Source organism: Lepidochelys olivacea (genome assembly GCF_965140295.1).
Source record: "Lepidochelys olivacea isolate rLepOli2 genome assembly, chromosome: 23".
Classification (NCBI taxonomy): Eukaryota; Metazoa; Chordata; order Testudines; family Cheloniidae; genus Lepidochelys; species Lepidochelys olivacea.
The window spans coordinates 3,531,524-3,545,989 of NC_140433.1; the positions used below are offsets into that span (position 1 = coordinate 3,531,524).

The 14,466-nt window shown below is 60.8% G+C and overlaps 1 protein-coding gene across 1 annotated transcript; it reads right to left on the reverse strand.

Moving 5' to 3' along the window:
* Window positions 1-3,700: 3,700 nt before the first annotated feature.
* GMFG (glia maturation factor gamma) lies at window positions 3,701-12,209 on the reverse strand. The gene is made up of 7 exons (XM_084613051.1): window positions 12,068-12,209; window positions 10,359-10,455; window positions 9,399-9,448; window positions 5,496-5,545; window positions 4,815-4,897; window positions 4,357-4,430; window positions 3,701-3,872 (listed from the first exon to the last, which is right to left on the reverse strand). The coding sequence occupies exons 1-7, from the start codon at window positions 12,068-12,070 to the stop codon at window positions 3,801-3,803; spliced, it is 429 nt and encodes a 142-aa protein (XP_084469177.1). The 5' UTR covers window positions 12,071-12,209; the 3' UTR covers window positions 3,701-3,800.
* Between the last annotated feature and the right edge of the window lie 2,257 nt (window positions 12,210-14,466).

Below are 14,466 nucleotides of genomic sequence, written 5' to 3' on the forward strand. Positions count from 1 at the left end.
GGATGGAGTGTATGGGGACAGAGAATGGATGGAGTGATGGATGGATGAATGGGGATAGAGGATGGATGGAGGGATGGATGGATGGAGTGTATTAGAAAAGAGGATGGATGGATGCCGTGTATGGGGACAGAGGATGGATGGAGGGATGGATGGAGTGTATGGGGACAGAGAATGGATGGAGGGACGGATAGGGACAGAGGATGGATGAAGGGATGGAGGGATGGATAGGGTCAGAGGATAGATGGAGGGATGGATGGGGACAGAGGATGGATGGAGAGATGGATAGGGACAGAGGATAGATGGAGGGATGGATAGGGACAGAGGATGGATGGAGGGATGGATGGATGGATGGAGGGATGGAGAGGGATGGATTTCAGCCCCAGGAAATAGCCCGGCTCCCTCATACCAGCTCCAGTCAGTGCAGAGCCCCCTCCCAATTAATTATTCTTAAGCCCGGAAGCCAGGGTGAGGGCTGGAGATGGGGCAGGGGGGAACAGGGCCCAAGGTGTGTGTGTGGGGGGGGGGACAGGGCCCAGTGGTATCAGTTGTCCTGCCTGCCTGGGTCAACAGCCCTTGGCACTGAGCACCGGGCCAGGGGACCCTAGGGAGGCTGCGGGGGTGCTGGCAACTGATGGATGTGGCGTGGCTCGTAACTAGGCCGGACTTCGGCTGGTTGCCATGGTAACCAGCTGAGCCATTGTTCTGTTGCAAGGGGGAACACCACGGAAGTTTCTGGGTTACACGGGGCATTGTTGTTGGGGGGGGGCATGTACTGATGCCCCCACCCCCTTCCCCAAGGGCCAAAAGGCAGCAGTGCAGACCCCCCCATTGTCCAATACAGGACAAATTCTGTTGCTGGTGTAAATCCGGAGTAACTGCGTGAGGCCAGACTCATGCCAATGGAGCGAAGGCCAATTGACACCAGCTGGGGATCTGGCCCCATTGACTTCAAGAGAGTTACTCTGGTGCAACTGAGAGCAGAATCGGGCCCTTACTCTGGATTTATATTGCCGGTCAAAAAACATCCCAAGGTGCTTGTAGCCTGGGATCAAGTCACCCCGTCACCTTCTCTTTGGTAAAGTAGCTCCTGGAGTTGGTCACTACCAGGCAGGTTTTCTAACCCTCTGATCCTTCTCGTGGCTCTTCTCTGACCTCTCTCCAATTTATCCACATCCTCCTTGAATGGTGGGCACCAGAACCGGACACAGGATCCCAGCAGCGGTCGCACCAGGGCCAAACACAGAGGGGAAAGAATTTCTCTGCTCCTACGCGAGATTCCCCTGTTTATACAGCCCAGGATCGCATTGGCCCTTTCAGTCCCAGCGTCGCACTGGGGGCTCCTGTTCCGCTGATTATCTACTCCGGCCCCCAAATCTTTTTCAAAGTCATGGCTTCCCAGGAGAGAGTCCCCCAGCCTGTCCATCTAGCTCATTCTTTGTGCCTAGATGTCTCTATTGAGCCCAAGCCGTCCTCAAACACATACCGGGTGCTTGTGCCCAGTTTCCCAGGCAATCCGGATCGCGCTGAATCAGTGACGTGTTACCTTGTATTTACTCCCCTGCCCCGATCTTTGCGTCATCTGCCAACTTCATCAGTGACAATGTTACAGTTTCTACGTGGATAAAAAGGTAAAATAGCGCAGGGCCCCTGTGATAAATGAAGGGGGGGATAGCTCCCTTTTATGGAGCCCCAGCCAGCCAAAATCCCTGTTAGTAGCTGTTCTCTACTTGCTTTACCCATAAAGGTTAAAAAAAGCCCATAGGTAAAAGGAAGGGAGTGGGCACCTCACCAAAAGAGCCAATGGGAAGGCTAGAACTTTTTAAAATTGGGAAAAAACTTTCCCTTTGTCTGTGTGTTGTTCTCCGGAGAGAGGAGACACAGAGCTGCAATGCAGTAAGAAGCTTTAAACCAAGTATGAAAAATCATCAGATCATACCTCGAACCTACTTACCTGAAACCCCAGATATGTAAGCAGATCAGGGAATGTCTAGGAAGACGCGATTAGGTTTATCTCTTTTATTTCTTTATGGCTTGTGAACTTCTCTATGCTAACCCCAGGTTGCTTGTAACCTTTAAGCTGGACCTCAAGAAAACCATTCTTGATGCTGAATTATTAAATTTGCTCTTTTTTAAAACTAGCAATAGCCTATGTTCCAGACGTATTTTCTTCCTTTTTGTTTTTTTAATAAAATGTACCTTTTTTTAAGAACAGGATTGCGTTTTTGTGTCCTAAGAGGTTTGTGCACATGTTGTTTAATTAGCTGGTGGCAACAGCTGGTTTCCTTTGTTTTCTTTCTCAGCTCTTCCCCAGAGCGGGGATGAAAGGGGGGGGGAGGGATAGCTCAGTGGTTTGAGCATTGGCCTGCTAAACCCAGGGTTGTGAGTTCAATCCTTGAGGAGGCCATTTAGGGAACTGGGGCAAAAACTGGGGATTGGTCCTGCTTTGAGCAGGGGGTTGGACTAGATGACCTCCTGAGGTCCCTTCCAACCCTGATATTCTATGATTCTATGAAAGGGTTTCAGGGCACCCCACAGGGAGGAATTCCCAAGTGCGCCTTCCTGGGTTCAAAGGGGTTTTTTTGCATTTGGGTGGTGGCAGCATCTACCCATCCAAGGTCAGAGAGAAGCCCTAACCTTGGGAGCTTAATACAAGCCTGGAGTGGCCGGCATTAATTTTTAGAATCCTTGCGGCCCCCCACCTTCTGCACTCAGAGTGCCAGAGTGGGGAATCAGGCTTGACAGCCCACACTGGAAACAGACCCGCTCAGTGACGATTCCCCGTTTACGGTTACATTTTGAGACCGATCAGCCAGTTCTCTGTGTGTGTGTGTGAGTGTGTCCCTGCTACCCCTGCTGGAGGGGATGAGCCCTGCTCTGTGTGTGTGTGTGTGTGTGTGTGTGTGTGTGTGTGTGTGTGTTAGACCCTGCAGCCCCCTGCTGGGGGGAAGGGTCCTGCTGTGTGTGTGTGTGGTGTGTGTGTGTGACCCTGCTGCTCCCTGCTGGAGGGGATGGGCCCTGCTGTATGTGTGTGTGTGAGAGAGAGAGAGAGAGACCCTGCTCTCAGAGACAAGCACTCTACTAGCCAATCTCCTCCCCGCCCCCCAATCACCGCTGCCCCCTGAAACCCCTCCGCCCAGAACTGCAAATCCCCAGCTCCTGGCTGTGGAGAGACAGCAGGACGCGGCTCCCGCAGGCTGGGGGGGCTGCCCTGTGAGTAGCTGGGGGGGCTCAGTAGGGGGCGCTCTCCCTTGGAATGCAGCGCCAGGCTGGAGAATGGGGGTATCCCCCGGAGTACAGGCCGGGTGAGCTCCCCCACCCACCCAGCCCAGCCCAGCCCTGGAGGGACCCTCTCCAGGGGCGAGAAGTGGGGGTTCACGCTCACCTCCGATTTCCCATCTCAGCCAACATGAAATAGAGACTAGGGCCTGGCAAGGGCGGGAGGCAGGAGGGGATGAGTGGGGTGGGCCCCGAGGGCTCACGCTACAGCTCCGCATAGGGAGGGGGGCATCTCTGCTAGGCCCAGGCCATGGGAGGGGGGAGTTCAGAACTGAGAGCAGGTGAGCGGTAGCAGCATTAGCCCCCCAGCAGGGACAGACCCAGGCAGTGATGGGGGGAGGGGCAGACCCAGGCAACACTGGAGGGGCCAGGGTTACCCCCCCTCAAGCAGGGACAGACCTCAGACATGGACCAGACACCCAGGTTGGGTCCCAAGTGGTTTATTTGCTTCCCAGCCAGTCGCTGGGGGAGGGGGGTGTCCCGGGCCCGGTGGAGTCGGGAGGGGATCTGTGCCCCCCCACCCCCTAGCGGAAGAAGGCCAGCCGTTCCCGCAGCCACTCCTCGGTCAGGTCCTCTGTGGTCCGGATCTCGAACACCTGGGGGGGCGGGGGGAGAGGTGGATGGAGCTGGGGTGGGCATTAAAGCGGGGTCCTCCAGAGCGGAGCCTCGATCCAGGGGTGTGGATGCTGAATGGGGGAGCAGTAAATCCCAGCTTTGGGGGGGGGGGTACCGATCCCAGCTATAGGGGCTGGGAGATCCCATCTATGGGGCAATCCAGGGATGGTCCTGGCTAGGTCCCAGGTATGAGGGCAGGTCCCCGTCAGATGGGTGGGAGGCCCCGGGGGCGAGGAAGCGATAAGACCCCCATGCCCTAGGGCAGCCCCCCGGCCCTGGGACAAGGCAGAGCAAGGGGCAGGGGAGGGGAAAGCGACAGCCCCTTCCAACATGGGCCAGAGGGGAGGGGTTGGGTAGCCCACCCAGCCCCAGCATGGGTATGTGGCCGGCAGCTTGGGTGAGGGGGCTATGGGGTGCCGGTGCTGCCCATGGGAAGAGCCCGAAAGGGCATCACTGCCCTGGTACCTTGGTGAGCTCAGCTGCCTGCACCAGCCTGTTCTTGCTCCCAGCATACATCATCTGCTGCTCCGGCTTGCACCCTGCCCCATGGGGAGAGACAGAGATAGAACCCAGGAGTCCTGGTGCCCAGCTCTAACCACGAGACCTCCCTCCCCTCCCAGCACTGGGATTGAACCCAGGAGTCCTGACTCCCAGCCCCCCTGCTCTAACCACTAGACCCCACTCCCCTTTCAGAGCTGGGATAGAACCCAGGAGTCCTGGCTCCCAGCCCTATCCCAACCCTAACCACTAGATCCCCCTCCTCTCCCAGAGCTGGGATAGAACCCAGGCGTCCTGGCTCCCATCCCCACCCCGCTCTAACCACTAGACCCCACTCCCCTCCCAGAGCTAGGGAGAGAACCTAGGAGTCCTGGCTCCCAGCCCCCCTGCTCTAACCACTAGACCCCACTCCCCCTGGTTCTCACCGACGGGGCTGGAGAAGATGAAGCAGAGCGGGTAGGAGATGCGCCCGTCATCATGGACGTATTTATAACTGTACACCACAAAGGTAGCCCCAGTCAAGGAGGCAGCTGCTTCTCGGCTGAGCTGGGCCACCCTGAAATGCTCCTGTCTCTATCCTTCTCCATCTCTTCACCCTCCTGGCTGGTCCTGCCCCCGCCCTGATACCTGCTCCGGGCTGCCCCCACCCATGTAAGCCCTGCCAGCTGTCAGACACATTGGGATCTCCCAGGACCCCAGCCCTGCAGGGCCCGGGGCGGGTTGGCCCAAAGCCTGAAGCTCTGGGGCACCTGCCCAGCCTCCCACCACACTGCAGAGCCACAAGCAGGGGGGCTGTGGGGTACACCCCCCCACAAGAGGGGCTCATTTTCCTCTCCCTCTCTGCGCTGCCCCCTGCTGCTCTGATCCCCTGGCTGCTCCCTGCAGCCCCCGCTGATCTCAAATCTGCTCCAAGCTGGGGACAAGGGACATTTTCCCCTGCCCACAGCCCAAGCACCCCTCCTCTCCCGGGGGCGAGGATGATCCCAGGGGACCCCCCCACACACACATCCCTCATGCATACTCCTGGCATCCTGCCACCATGTGCGAGGCCCGTGCCCCGCCAGCTGGCTCGGATGCCCCCTCCCCGCCCCACGGCAGAAGGATATCGGGGCTGGCGCTCTGGCAGCTCGCTCTTCAGCTCCTCCGGAGAGATGTCCTGTGGGAGAGACGCCAAAGGCTGCATCAACTAAGGGGGATGGCAGAGCGAGGAAGAGGACAAGGAGGCTCCCTGTCACCCACATTGTACAGATGGGGAAACTGAGGCACCGAACAGGGCAGGGACTTGACCTAGGTTGCCCAGCAAGTCAGTGGCGGAGCCAGATGTGGAACCCAGGAGTTCTGGCTCCGGTCCCTGCCTGGCAAAGTGGTTAGAACAAAGCAAGTCCGGGGAGCCAGAACTCCTGGGTTCTTTCCCCAGATCTGGGAAGGGAGGGGAGTCTAGCAGGTCACAGCAGCGGGGGATGGGAATCAAGACTCCTGGGTTCCCCACTCAGCTCTGCGAGGAGAGTGGGGGCTAGCGGTTAGAGCGGGCAGGGGGCTGGGAATCAGAACTCCTGGGTTCTCTCCCCAGCTGGGCGGCGGTAGGAGGGGTGGCCCAGCGGAAGGGCAGGAAGGGCCACTCCTTACACAGGACAACAGGGAGCCGGGAGGTTCCTGCCGCTGCCAGGGCACAGACCCAGAGGCGAGGGGCAACGCGGGTGCGCAGAGGAACTGCTTTTGTGGCATTTTGCGGTCTGGAGACAGACTCTGGGGTGCTGCTGCTCCCCCCGAGACACGCCAAGATCAACATGCCTGGATCAACAGCTGAGCTCACGGCTGAAAGGTGCATCAGAGCCATTGAGGGAAATCTTGAGGGAAACGGAGCCATGGATTTAATGGTTTAACAGGGAAGGGAATCCAAGGTCGGGGTGGATTCTCCATCACAGACCATCTTTAAATCCAGACGGGATGTTTTTCTTAAAGCTCTGCTCTAGGAATTATTCGGGGGAAGTTCTTTGGCCTGTGTTATCCAGGGGGTCAGACTAGATGGTCACCACGGTTCCTTCTGGCCTTGGAATCTCTAAATAAAGAATTTACTCCACTAACTGATAGCAATAGTAAGTTGCTTCCTTTTATATAGACCAGCCAGCCAAGGGGAGAAGAATGGGTCATATAGACAGTGAACCTGATCTGAAACCAATGGGAGAAACTGGTGGCAAGAGGCAGTATGGTCTAATGGGCAGGGTGCTGGGATGCAGGACACCAGGCTTTTGCGAGTCATGGCCCTGCTCTGTGCCTCAGTTTCCCTTTCTGTGAGGCTAAAGATATTGCCCTCACCGGTGTAAAGTGACCTTCATTCTCCTCTCATCAGAGACAGTGAGCGCTTTGGGGACTGGACTTTCTATGCGTTTCTTACATACAGCACCTAGATAACGGGGCCCATGCAGTTGGTTCGGGGTCAGTCCTAGTTCTCGGGGCGGGATCTAACTCAGGCTTCGTAGTCTCCACGGTGCGTTTGACCTCAGCACTGCAGGAATCCCTTGTTCCAGTGCAGCGAGCCGGAAACTGTGGCAGCTTCATTCAGGTTGTAACAACCGCAGGCTCGGATCGAACTAAGTATGAAACCGACTGGTGCGCGCCGTGGCACCTCCCCGGGGCTCTTTCATTCGAGGGTAAATTCAATTTCTACTCCTCCTGCCCGCGTGGGTTCTCGACGTGCTGCCGGGGCGTCACATGCAGCCCGGCAGGGAACTCAGAACGCAAACCACTGTTTGGAAAGAGAGCAGGGTTCCTTTCGGGGCCATGTGCCCCCCCCCCCCCCGCCACAAGGGCAGGGCACTCGACCTTAGAGGGCAAGATGCAGGGAGAGTGAAAGTGTGTGTGTGTGTGTGTGTGTGTGTGTGTGTGCACACGCTGCCCCCTGCTGGAGCAATGGGCACCTGCTCTGCGGGTCTGTGAGCGGGTCCTCTGTCCTTGTCCCTGCTGGAGGGGATGAGCCCTGCTCTCTGTGTGTCTGCTGCCCCCTGCTGGAGCAATGGGCACCTGCTCTGCGTGTGTCCCTGCTGGAGGGATGGGGACCTGGGTGTATGTGTGAGTGTGTGTCTGTCCGGCCCTGCCGCCCCCTGCTGGAGGGGATGACCCCTGCCTCTGTGTGTGTGTGTGTCTGTCTGTCTGTCTGTCCGTCCCTGCTGCCCCCTGCTGGAGGGCATGACCCCTGTTCTGTCTGTCTGTCCGTCCCTGCCGCCCCCTGCTGGAGGGCATGACCCCTGCTCTATCTGTCTGTCTGTCCGTCCCTGCCACCCCCTGCTGGAGGGCATGACCCCTGCTCTGTCTGTCTGTCTGTCTGTCCGTCCCTGCCGCCCCCTGCTGGAGGGCATGACCCCTGCTCTGTCTGTCAGTCTGTCTGTCCGTCCCTGCCGCCCCCTGCTGGAGGGCATGACCCCTGCTCTGTCTGTCTGTCTGTCTGTCCGTCCCTGCTGCCCCCTGCTGGAGGGGATGACCCCTGCTCTGTCTGTCTGTCTGTCTGTCCGGCCCTGCCGCCCCCTGCTGGAGGGGATGACCCCTGCTCTGTCTGTCTGTCTGTCTGTCCGTCCCTGCTGCCCCCTGCTGGAGGGCATGACCCCTGCCTCTGTGTGTGTGTGTGTGTCTGTCTGTCTGTCTGTCTGTCCGTCCCTGCCGCCCCCTGCTGGAGGGCATGACCCCTGCCTCTGTGTGTGTGTGTGTGTGTGTCTGTCTGTCTGTCTGTCTGTCCGTCCCTGCCGCCCCCTGCTGGAGGGCATGACCCCTGCTCTGTCTGTCTGTCTGTCCGGCCCTGCCACCCCCTGCTGGAGGGGATGACCCCTGCTCTGTCTGTCTGTCTGTCCGGCCCTGCCACCCCCTGCTGGAGGGGATGACCCCTGCTCTGTCTGTCTGTCTGTCTGTCCGGCCCTGCTGCCCCCTGCTGGAGGGCATGACCCCTGCCTCTGTGTGTGTGTGTGTGTGTCTGTCTGTCTGTCTGTCCGTCCCTGCCGCCCCCTGCTGGAGGGGATGACCCCTGCCTCTGTGTGTGTGTGTGTGTGTGTCTGTCTGTCTGTCTGTCTGTCCGTCCCTGCTGCCCCCTGCTGGAGGGCATGACCCCTGTTCTGTCTGTCTGTCCGTCCCTGCCGCCCCCTGCTGGAGGGCATGACCCCTGCTCTGTCTGTCTGTCTGTCCGGCCCTGCCACCCCCTGCTGGAGGGGATGACCCCTGCTCTGTCTGTCTGTCTGTCTGTCCGGCCCTGCTGCCCCCTGCTGGAGGGCATGACCCCTGCCTCTGTGTGTGTGTGTGTGTGTGTGTCTGTCTGTCTGTCCGTCCCTGCCGCCCCCTGCTGGAGGGGATGACCCCTGCCTCTGTGTGTGTGTCTGTCTGTCTGTCTGTCTGTCCGTCCCTGCTGCCCCCTGCTGGAGGGCATGACCCCTGTTCTGTCTGTCTGTCCGTCCCTGCCGCCCCCTGCTGGAGGGCATGACCCCTGCTCTATCTGTCTGTCTGTCCGTCCCTGCCACCCCCTGCTGGAGGGCATGACCCCTGCTCTGTCTGTCTGTCTGTCTGTCCGTCCCTGCCGCCCCCTGCTGGAGGGCATGACCCCTGCTCTGTCTGTCTGTCTGTCTGTCTGTCCGTCCCTGCTACCCCCTGCTGGAGGGGATGACCCCTGCTCTGTGTGTGTGTGCGTGTGTGTGTGCGTGTGCGCACTGCCCCCTGCTGGAGCAATTGACACCTGCTCTGTGTGTGCGTGAGAGCCTGAGAACGCTGCCCTCTAGTGGAGACAATCAGACTGCCACCTCCACACCCCATACTCCCCTATGGTGCTTACAAGGTTTGCTTCTCTAGCTCCCGTGGCAAGGGGGCTGGGTTTTGAAACAAGAGGAGGTGGGTTCTAGCCCCGCGGGCGCCATGGGAGCTCTGCGGCACAGCGGCATCTGGGAGGAGCTAGGCACAGGTCTGCTGCCCGCGGGGCCTTTAACCTAACTGAGCTTTCCAAAGGTAGCTGGAAGACGGGCGTGAAAGGTCCCCACCTGGAATTCCTCCTCCAGCACCACCAGCTGCCGCTCCTTGTCAATCTTCACTGGGGAGAGAAGACGGAGCGAGGGTCATGATCTGCACAGGGGCCACCTCCGCCAGCAGGTACCTGAGCAGCGCGGCCTTCCCCGCCGGGACTCTGAACGATCCCCAGCCAGCGCTCCGGCCCTGCTCCCCACAGCACCCCCTGCTGGGACAGGCCAGAGCTGGAGTAGCCGGGGGCTCCCCGCATAGCCAGCGCTCCGGCCCTGCTCCCCACAGCGCCCCCTGCTGGGACAGGCCAGAGCTGGAGTAGCCGGGGGCTCCCCGCATAGCCAGCGCTCCGGCCCTGCTCCCCACAGCACCCCCTGCTGGGACAGGCCAGAGCTGGAGTAGCCGGGGGCTCCCCGCATAGCCAGCGCTCCGGCCCTGCTCCCCACAGCACCCCCTGCTGGGACAGGCCAGAGCTGGAGTAGCCGGGGGCTCCCCGCATAGCCAGCGCTCCGGCCCTGCTCCCCACAGCACCCCCTGCTGGGACAGGCCAGAGCTGGAGTAGCCGGGGGCTCCCCGCATAGCCAGCGCTCCGGCCCTGCTCCCCACAGCACCCCCTGCTGGGACAGGCCAGAGCTGGAGTAGCCGGGGGCTCCCCGCATAGCCAGCGCTCCGGCCCCGCTCCCCACAGCGCCCCCTGCTGGGACAGGCCAGAGCTGGAGTAGCCGGGGGCTCCCCGCATAGCCAGCGCTCCGGCCCTGCTCCCCACAGCACCCCCTGCTGGGACAGGCCAGAGCTGGAGTAGCCGGGAGCTCCCCGCATAGCCAGCGCTTCTGCCCCGCTCCCCACAGCGCCCCCTGCTGGGAGAAGCTGGCCCCAGCGGCTGAGCGGAAGATCCACCAAGGCGAGCGACACTGGGGGTCAGGGAGCCGGAGAAGGGCCGGGGATCGTGCCCCTGGGGAGGGAGCCGGCCCAGGGACACTCACTGAGGATGGCCGCGTTGTTGGTTTCCTTCCGGAAGCGGAATTTCCTCAGCTTCTCCTTGAGCGCGGGGTCCACATCGCACACGACCAGGGAGTCCGACTGCAGAGAGACTGGCCGTGAGAGGGGGCTGGGGCAGCCTGGCTCCCTGCAGGACCCCCCCCAGCCCCAACCTGGAGGGGCGGGGAGCTGTCCCCCACAGCCAGCGTTCCTGCCCTGCACCCCACAGCACCCCCTGCTGGCAGAAACTGAGAGCTCTGCCCCACAGCCACAGCATTCCTGCCCTGCACCCCACAGCGCCCCCTGCTGGGACAGGCCAGGCCTGGAGTAGCCCAGGGTTGTTGCCGAGGAAACAGCCTCCTCCTGCCCACCGTGAAGCGTACACCGCTCTGGCAGAGCCCTGCCCAGTTGCAGGGGACGCGCCATGCTCGGGGCGCAGGGAAGGGAGAGCTCACGCGCATGTAGGTCGCTGCCCCCTTGTGGTGGGGAAGGGAGGGGGCAGCCATCGTGGTTGTGGGCCCAAAATGTTTCATCCTCTGTTCAGCTGAGACCCACCAGCTGAGAAGTGCACACGCGCACGCCTCCCACCCCCCACCCCTCCACACACATGGTCAATCTCACACACAGCCAGTGTCACACACACACAGAGACTCACAAACACCCACACACCCATTGTCACATAGACACAGATGCCCACCCATTCTCACACGCAGCCATTGTCACACCCACACTCATTGTCACACACAGCCATTGTCACACACACAGACACTCACACCCATTGTCACACATATAGCCCTTGTCACACATACACACACACAGTCACACACAGAGAGACTCACACCCATTGTCACATACACCCATTGTCACACACACAGAGACTCACACCCATTGTCACACACACAGCCATTTTCACACACATCTATTGTCACACCCACACACATTGTCACACACATACTCATCGTCACACACACACACACACACCCCATGTCACATACACAGCCATTGTCACACACAGAGAGACTCACACCCACTGTCACACACCCCCATTATCTCTCTCACACACACTCATTGTCACACAGACTCACACCCATTGTCACACACAAGGCCATTGTCACACACAGACTCACAGCCATTGTCACACACCCAGCCTCACACCCACATAGAGGGTGGGGATGGGGATGGGTTGATACACAGATGACAGGTGAAGAAACTCTCCTGTACCCAGCCATTTTTCCCAACCGCCTTTGACCCCAGGGTCGTGGGGGGCGCCCGGGATAGCCATCAAATGCTGGCACCCTGCTAAGCACCTGCTCTCCCGCCTCCCCCAGAGGAGTCTGCTGGGCAGTTTCCCCAACCCACAGGCTGCTGCCCGGCATCCCCGGGCACAGGTACCTTTTCTGCGCCTCCCACCCCAGAGACATTGCGGGTGCCACGCGGCGCCGCTGAAACCTCGGCGCTTGCAAACCCCTCTTGCTGCAGGGTGCGGGGCCCAGAGCTGCCACCCATGGGCACATGGCCTCCCGCCTTCCCACCCCAGCCCTTGGAGCGAAAGACTCAATTCGGACATGCCCCGAATCCCAGATCCAAGCTTTGCAGGGGAGCTGGGGAGTGGGGACACGCAACACCTGCTCCACAAGGAACCCCCTGCCTCCAATGCACCCCCCCCCCGCCTCCCTTCCTGACCCCCTCGGCGTGACGCAGTGCTCGGCCTGACCATTCTGCCACGATCTCTGCCCTCCCAGCGCCGGGCGGCCTGACTCTCGGCTTTCCTCGCTGCAAGTTGGGCTGGCGCTGACCTTGTGACAGGATGCTCAGAGAGCAGTTCCTCCGGTCGGGGACACTCTGACAGCACTGATCTGCTGGGGGGAAGAGGGGGAAGTGTGGGGGTGGGGGAGGGCAGGGCAGGTTTGGCCATGTGTGGAAAGAGGAAGGGGTTTGCCTTCCAGGGGCCAAAGGGGTAAGGGAACGGTGGCAAGGGGAGCGGGGGGAAGACAGCGCAAAGGGCGACTGGGAAGTAAAAGGGCAGAGGGGGCCTGGCACAGCCCCAGGGCGCTCACAGATCTCCCCGTGTACCACCACATCCTGTTTTGGATGAGCTGAACCAACGGCCACCTGCCCCGCCCCCCCCATCCCTGCCACCACCACTCCCTGCCAGCTTCACACGAGATGCACGCAGGTCACACGGCTTCCGCTGTGCCCTGCGCCTTGCACGCACCTTTACACCAGGGCAACGTGGTCAATCAACCACCGACAGCCACCCCTGCCACTGAAAGGGGGATTGCACCAGGCATAGCCTAGGACCCAGTCACACAGTTCGATCTTGTAGGTGTGTTGTGGGAGAGACTAGAGGCCCTGGCTGCGATCAGGGATTGTGCCAGGTGCTGCACAGATCCAGACGGAGATCAGGGCCCCATTGTGCCAGGCGCTGCACAGATCCAGACGGAGATCAGGGCCCCATTGTGCCAGGCGCTGCACAGATCCAGACGGAGACCAGGGCCCCGTTGTGCCAGGCACTGCACAGATCCAGACGGAGACCAGGGCCCCATTGTGCGAGGCGCTGCACAGATCCAGACGGAGATCAGGGCCCCGTTGTGCCAGGCACTGCACAGATCCAGACGGAGACCAGGGCCCCATTGTGCCAGGCGCTGCATGACACAGACCGAGACCAGGTTAGCTCTGTAATTCCTGGGTTTAGACGTTTACGGTTGAAATGAAAGCCGCTCGGCGCTTCCTGGAGAGGTTTGAGTTTTGCTGAACTCGGTGTTCTGGATGGCCCGAGCTGACTCCAGGCAGCCTTCCCTCTGCGTTAACAAGAAATTATTTTGTCAGGGATTTTAGCTGCACTTGAGCCACCTCCAAAGAGACAATAGCTAACCGGGGGGGGGAGGCCGAAAGCACACGCCGATCCGTGGGGCTGATACTGCTACAGCTCTCGGGATTTAGTGACCCCCCCGGTACAGCCCTGCTGGTCGATTTCCTCGCTGACGCTAGCTGTAAGTGTCTAGGCCTCATGGTCACAGGGAAAAGCTTGGACATGTGACCCCCCGCCCCACCAGGCTCCAGGGCAGAGGAAGGCCAGACGTTGACTGATTGATTGATTGATTTCAAAAACTCTCGTGATTTTGAAGCCAGTCTCGTGATTTGGGTTGGGCAAAGGAGAGAAGAGGGGGAGACAGGAGAGGGGAGGATAAGGAGTGGGGTGGGGGTGGGGGGAGGGAAGAGTTGGGGAAGGGGAAGAAAGAAAGAGGAGGGGAGGACGGTGCCACAGGGCAAAGGGAGGAGTAAGGGGATAGGAGGGGGAGGAGCTGGGGGAAAGGGGAGGGGTGGAAGGAAAGGGGGAGGGGCAGGAGATAGGGGAGGGGTGGAAGGAGGGGGAGGGGCAGGAGAAAGAGGCGGGGTGGAAAGAGGGGGAAGGGAAGGAGATGGGGTGGGCGGAGGGAGGGGGAAGGGGCAGGAGAAAGGGGCAGGGCAGAAGGAGGGGAGGGGCAGGAGAAAGAGGCGGGGTGGAAAGAGGGGGAAGGGAAGGAGATGGGGTGGGCGGAGGGAGGGGGAAGGGGCAGGAGAAAGGGGCAGGGCAGAAGGGGGGGAAGGGCAGGAGAAAGGGGCGGGGCAGAAGGAGGGGGAGGGCAGGAGATGGGGCAGGGCGGAAGAAGGGGGAGGGGCAGGAGAAAGAGGTGGGGTGGAAGGAGAGGGAAGGGAAGGAGATGGGGTGGGCGGAGGGAGGGGGAAGGGGCAGGAGAAAGGGGCGGGGCGGGGCGGAGAGAGTGGGCAGGGCAGGAGAAAGGGGCGGGACGAAAGGAGGGCGAGGGCAGGAGATGGGGTGGGGCGGAAGAAGGGGGACGGGCAGGAGAAAGGGGCGGGATGGAAGGAGGGGGAGGGGCAGGAGATGGGGCAGGGCGGAAGGAGGGGGAGGGCAGGAGAACGGGGCGGGGCGGGGCGGAGGGAGGGGGAGGGGCAGGAGATGGGGCGGGGCGGAGAGGGGGGGAGGGGCAGGAGAAAGGGGCGGGGCGGAAGGAGGGGGAGGGGCAGGAGAAAGGGGCGGAAGGAGGGGGAGGGGCAGGAGAAAGGGGCGGGGCGGAGGGAGGTAGGGGAGAGGAGAAGAAAGGGGCGGGG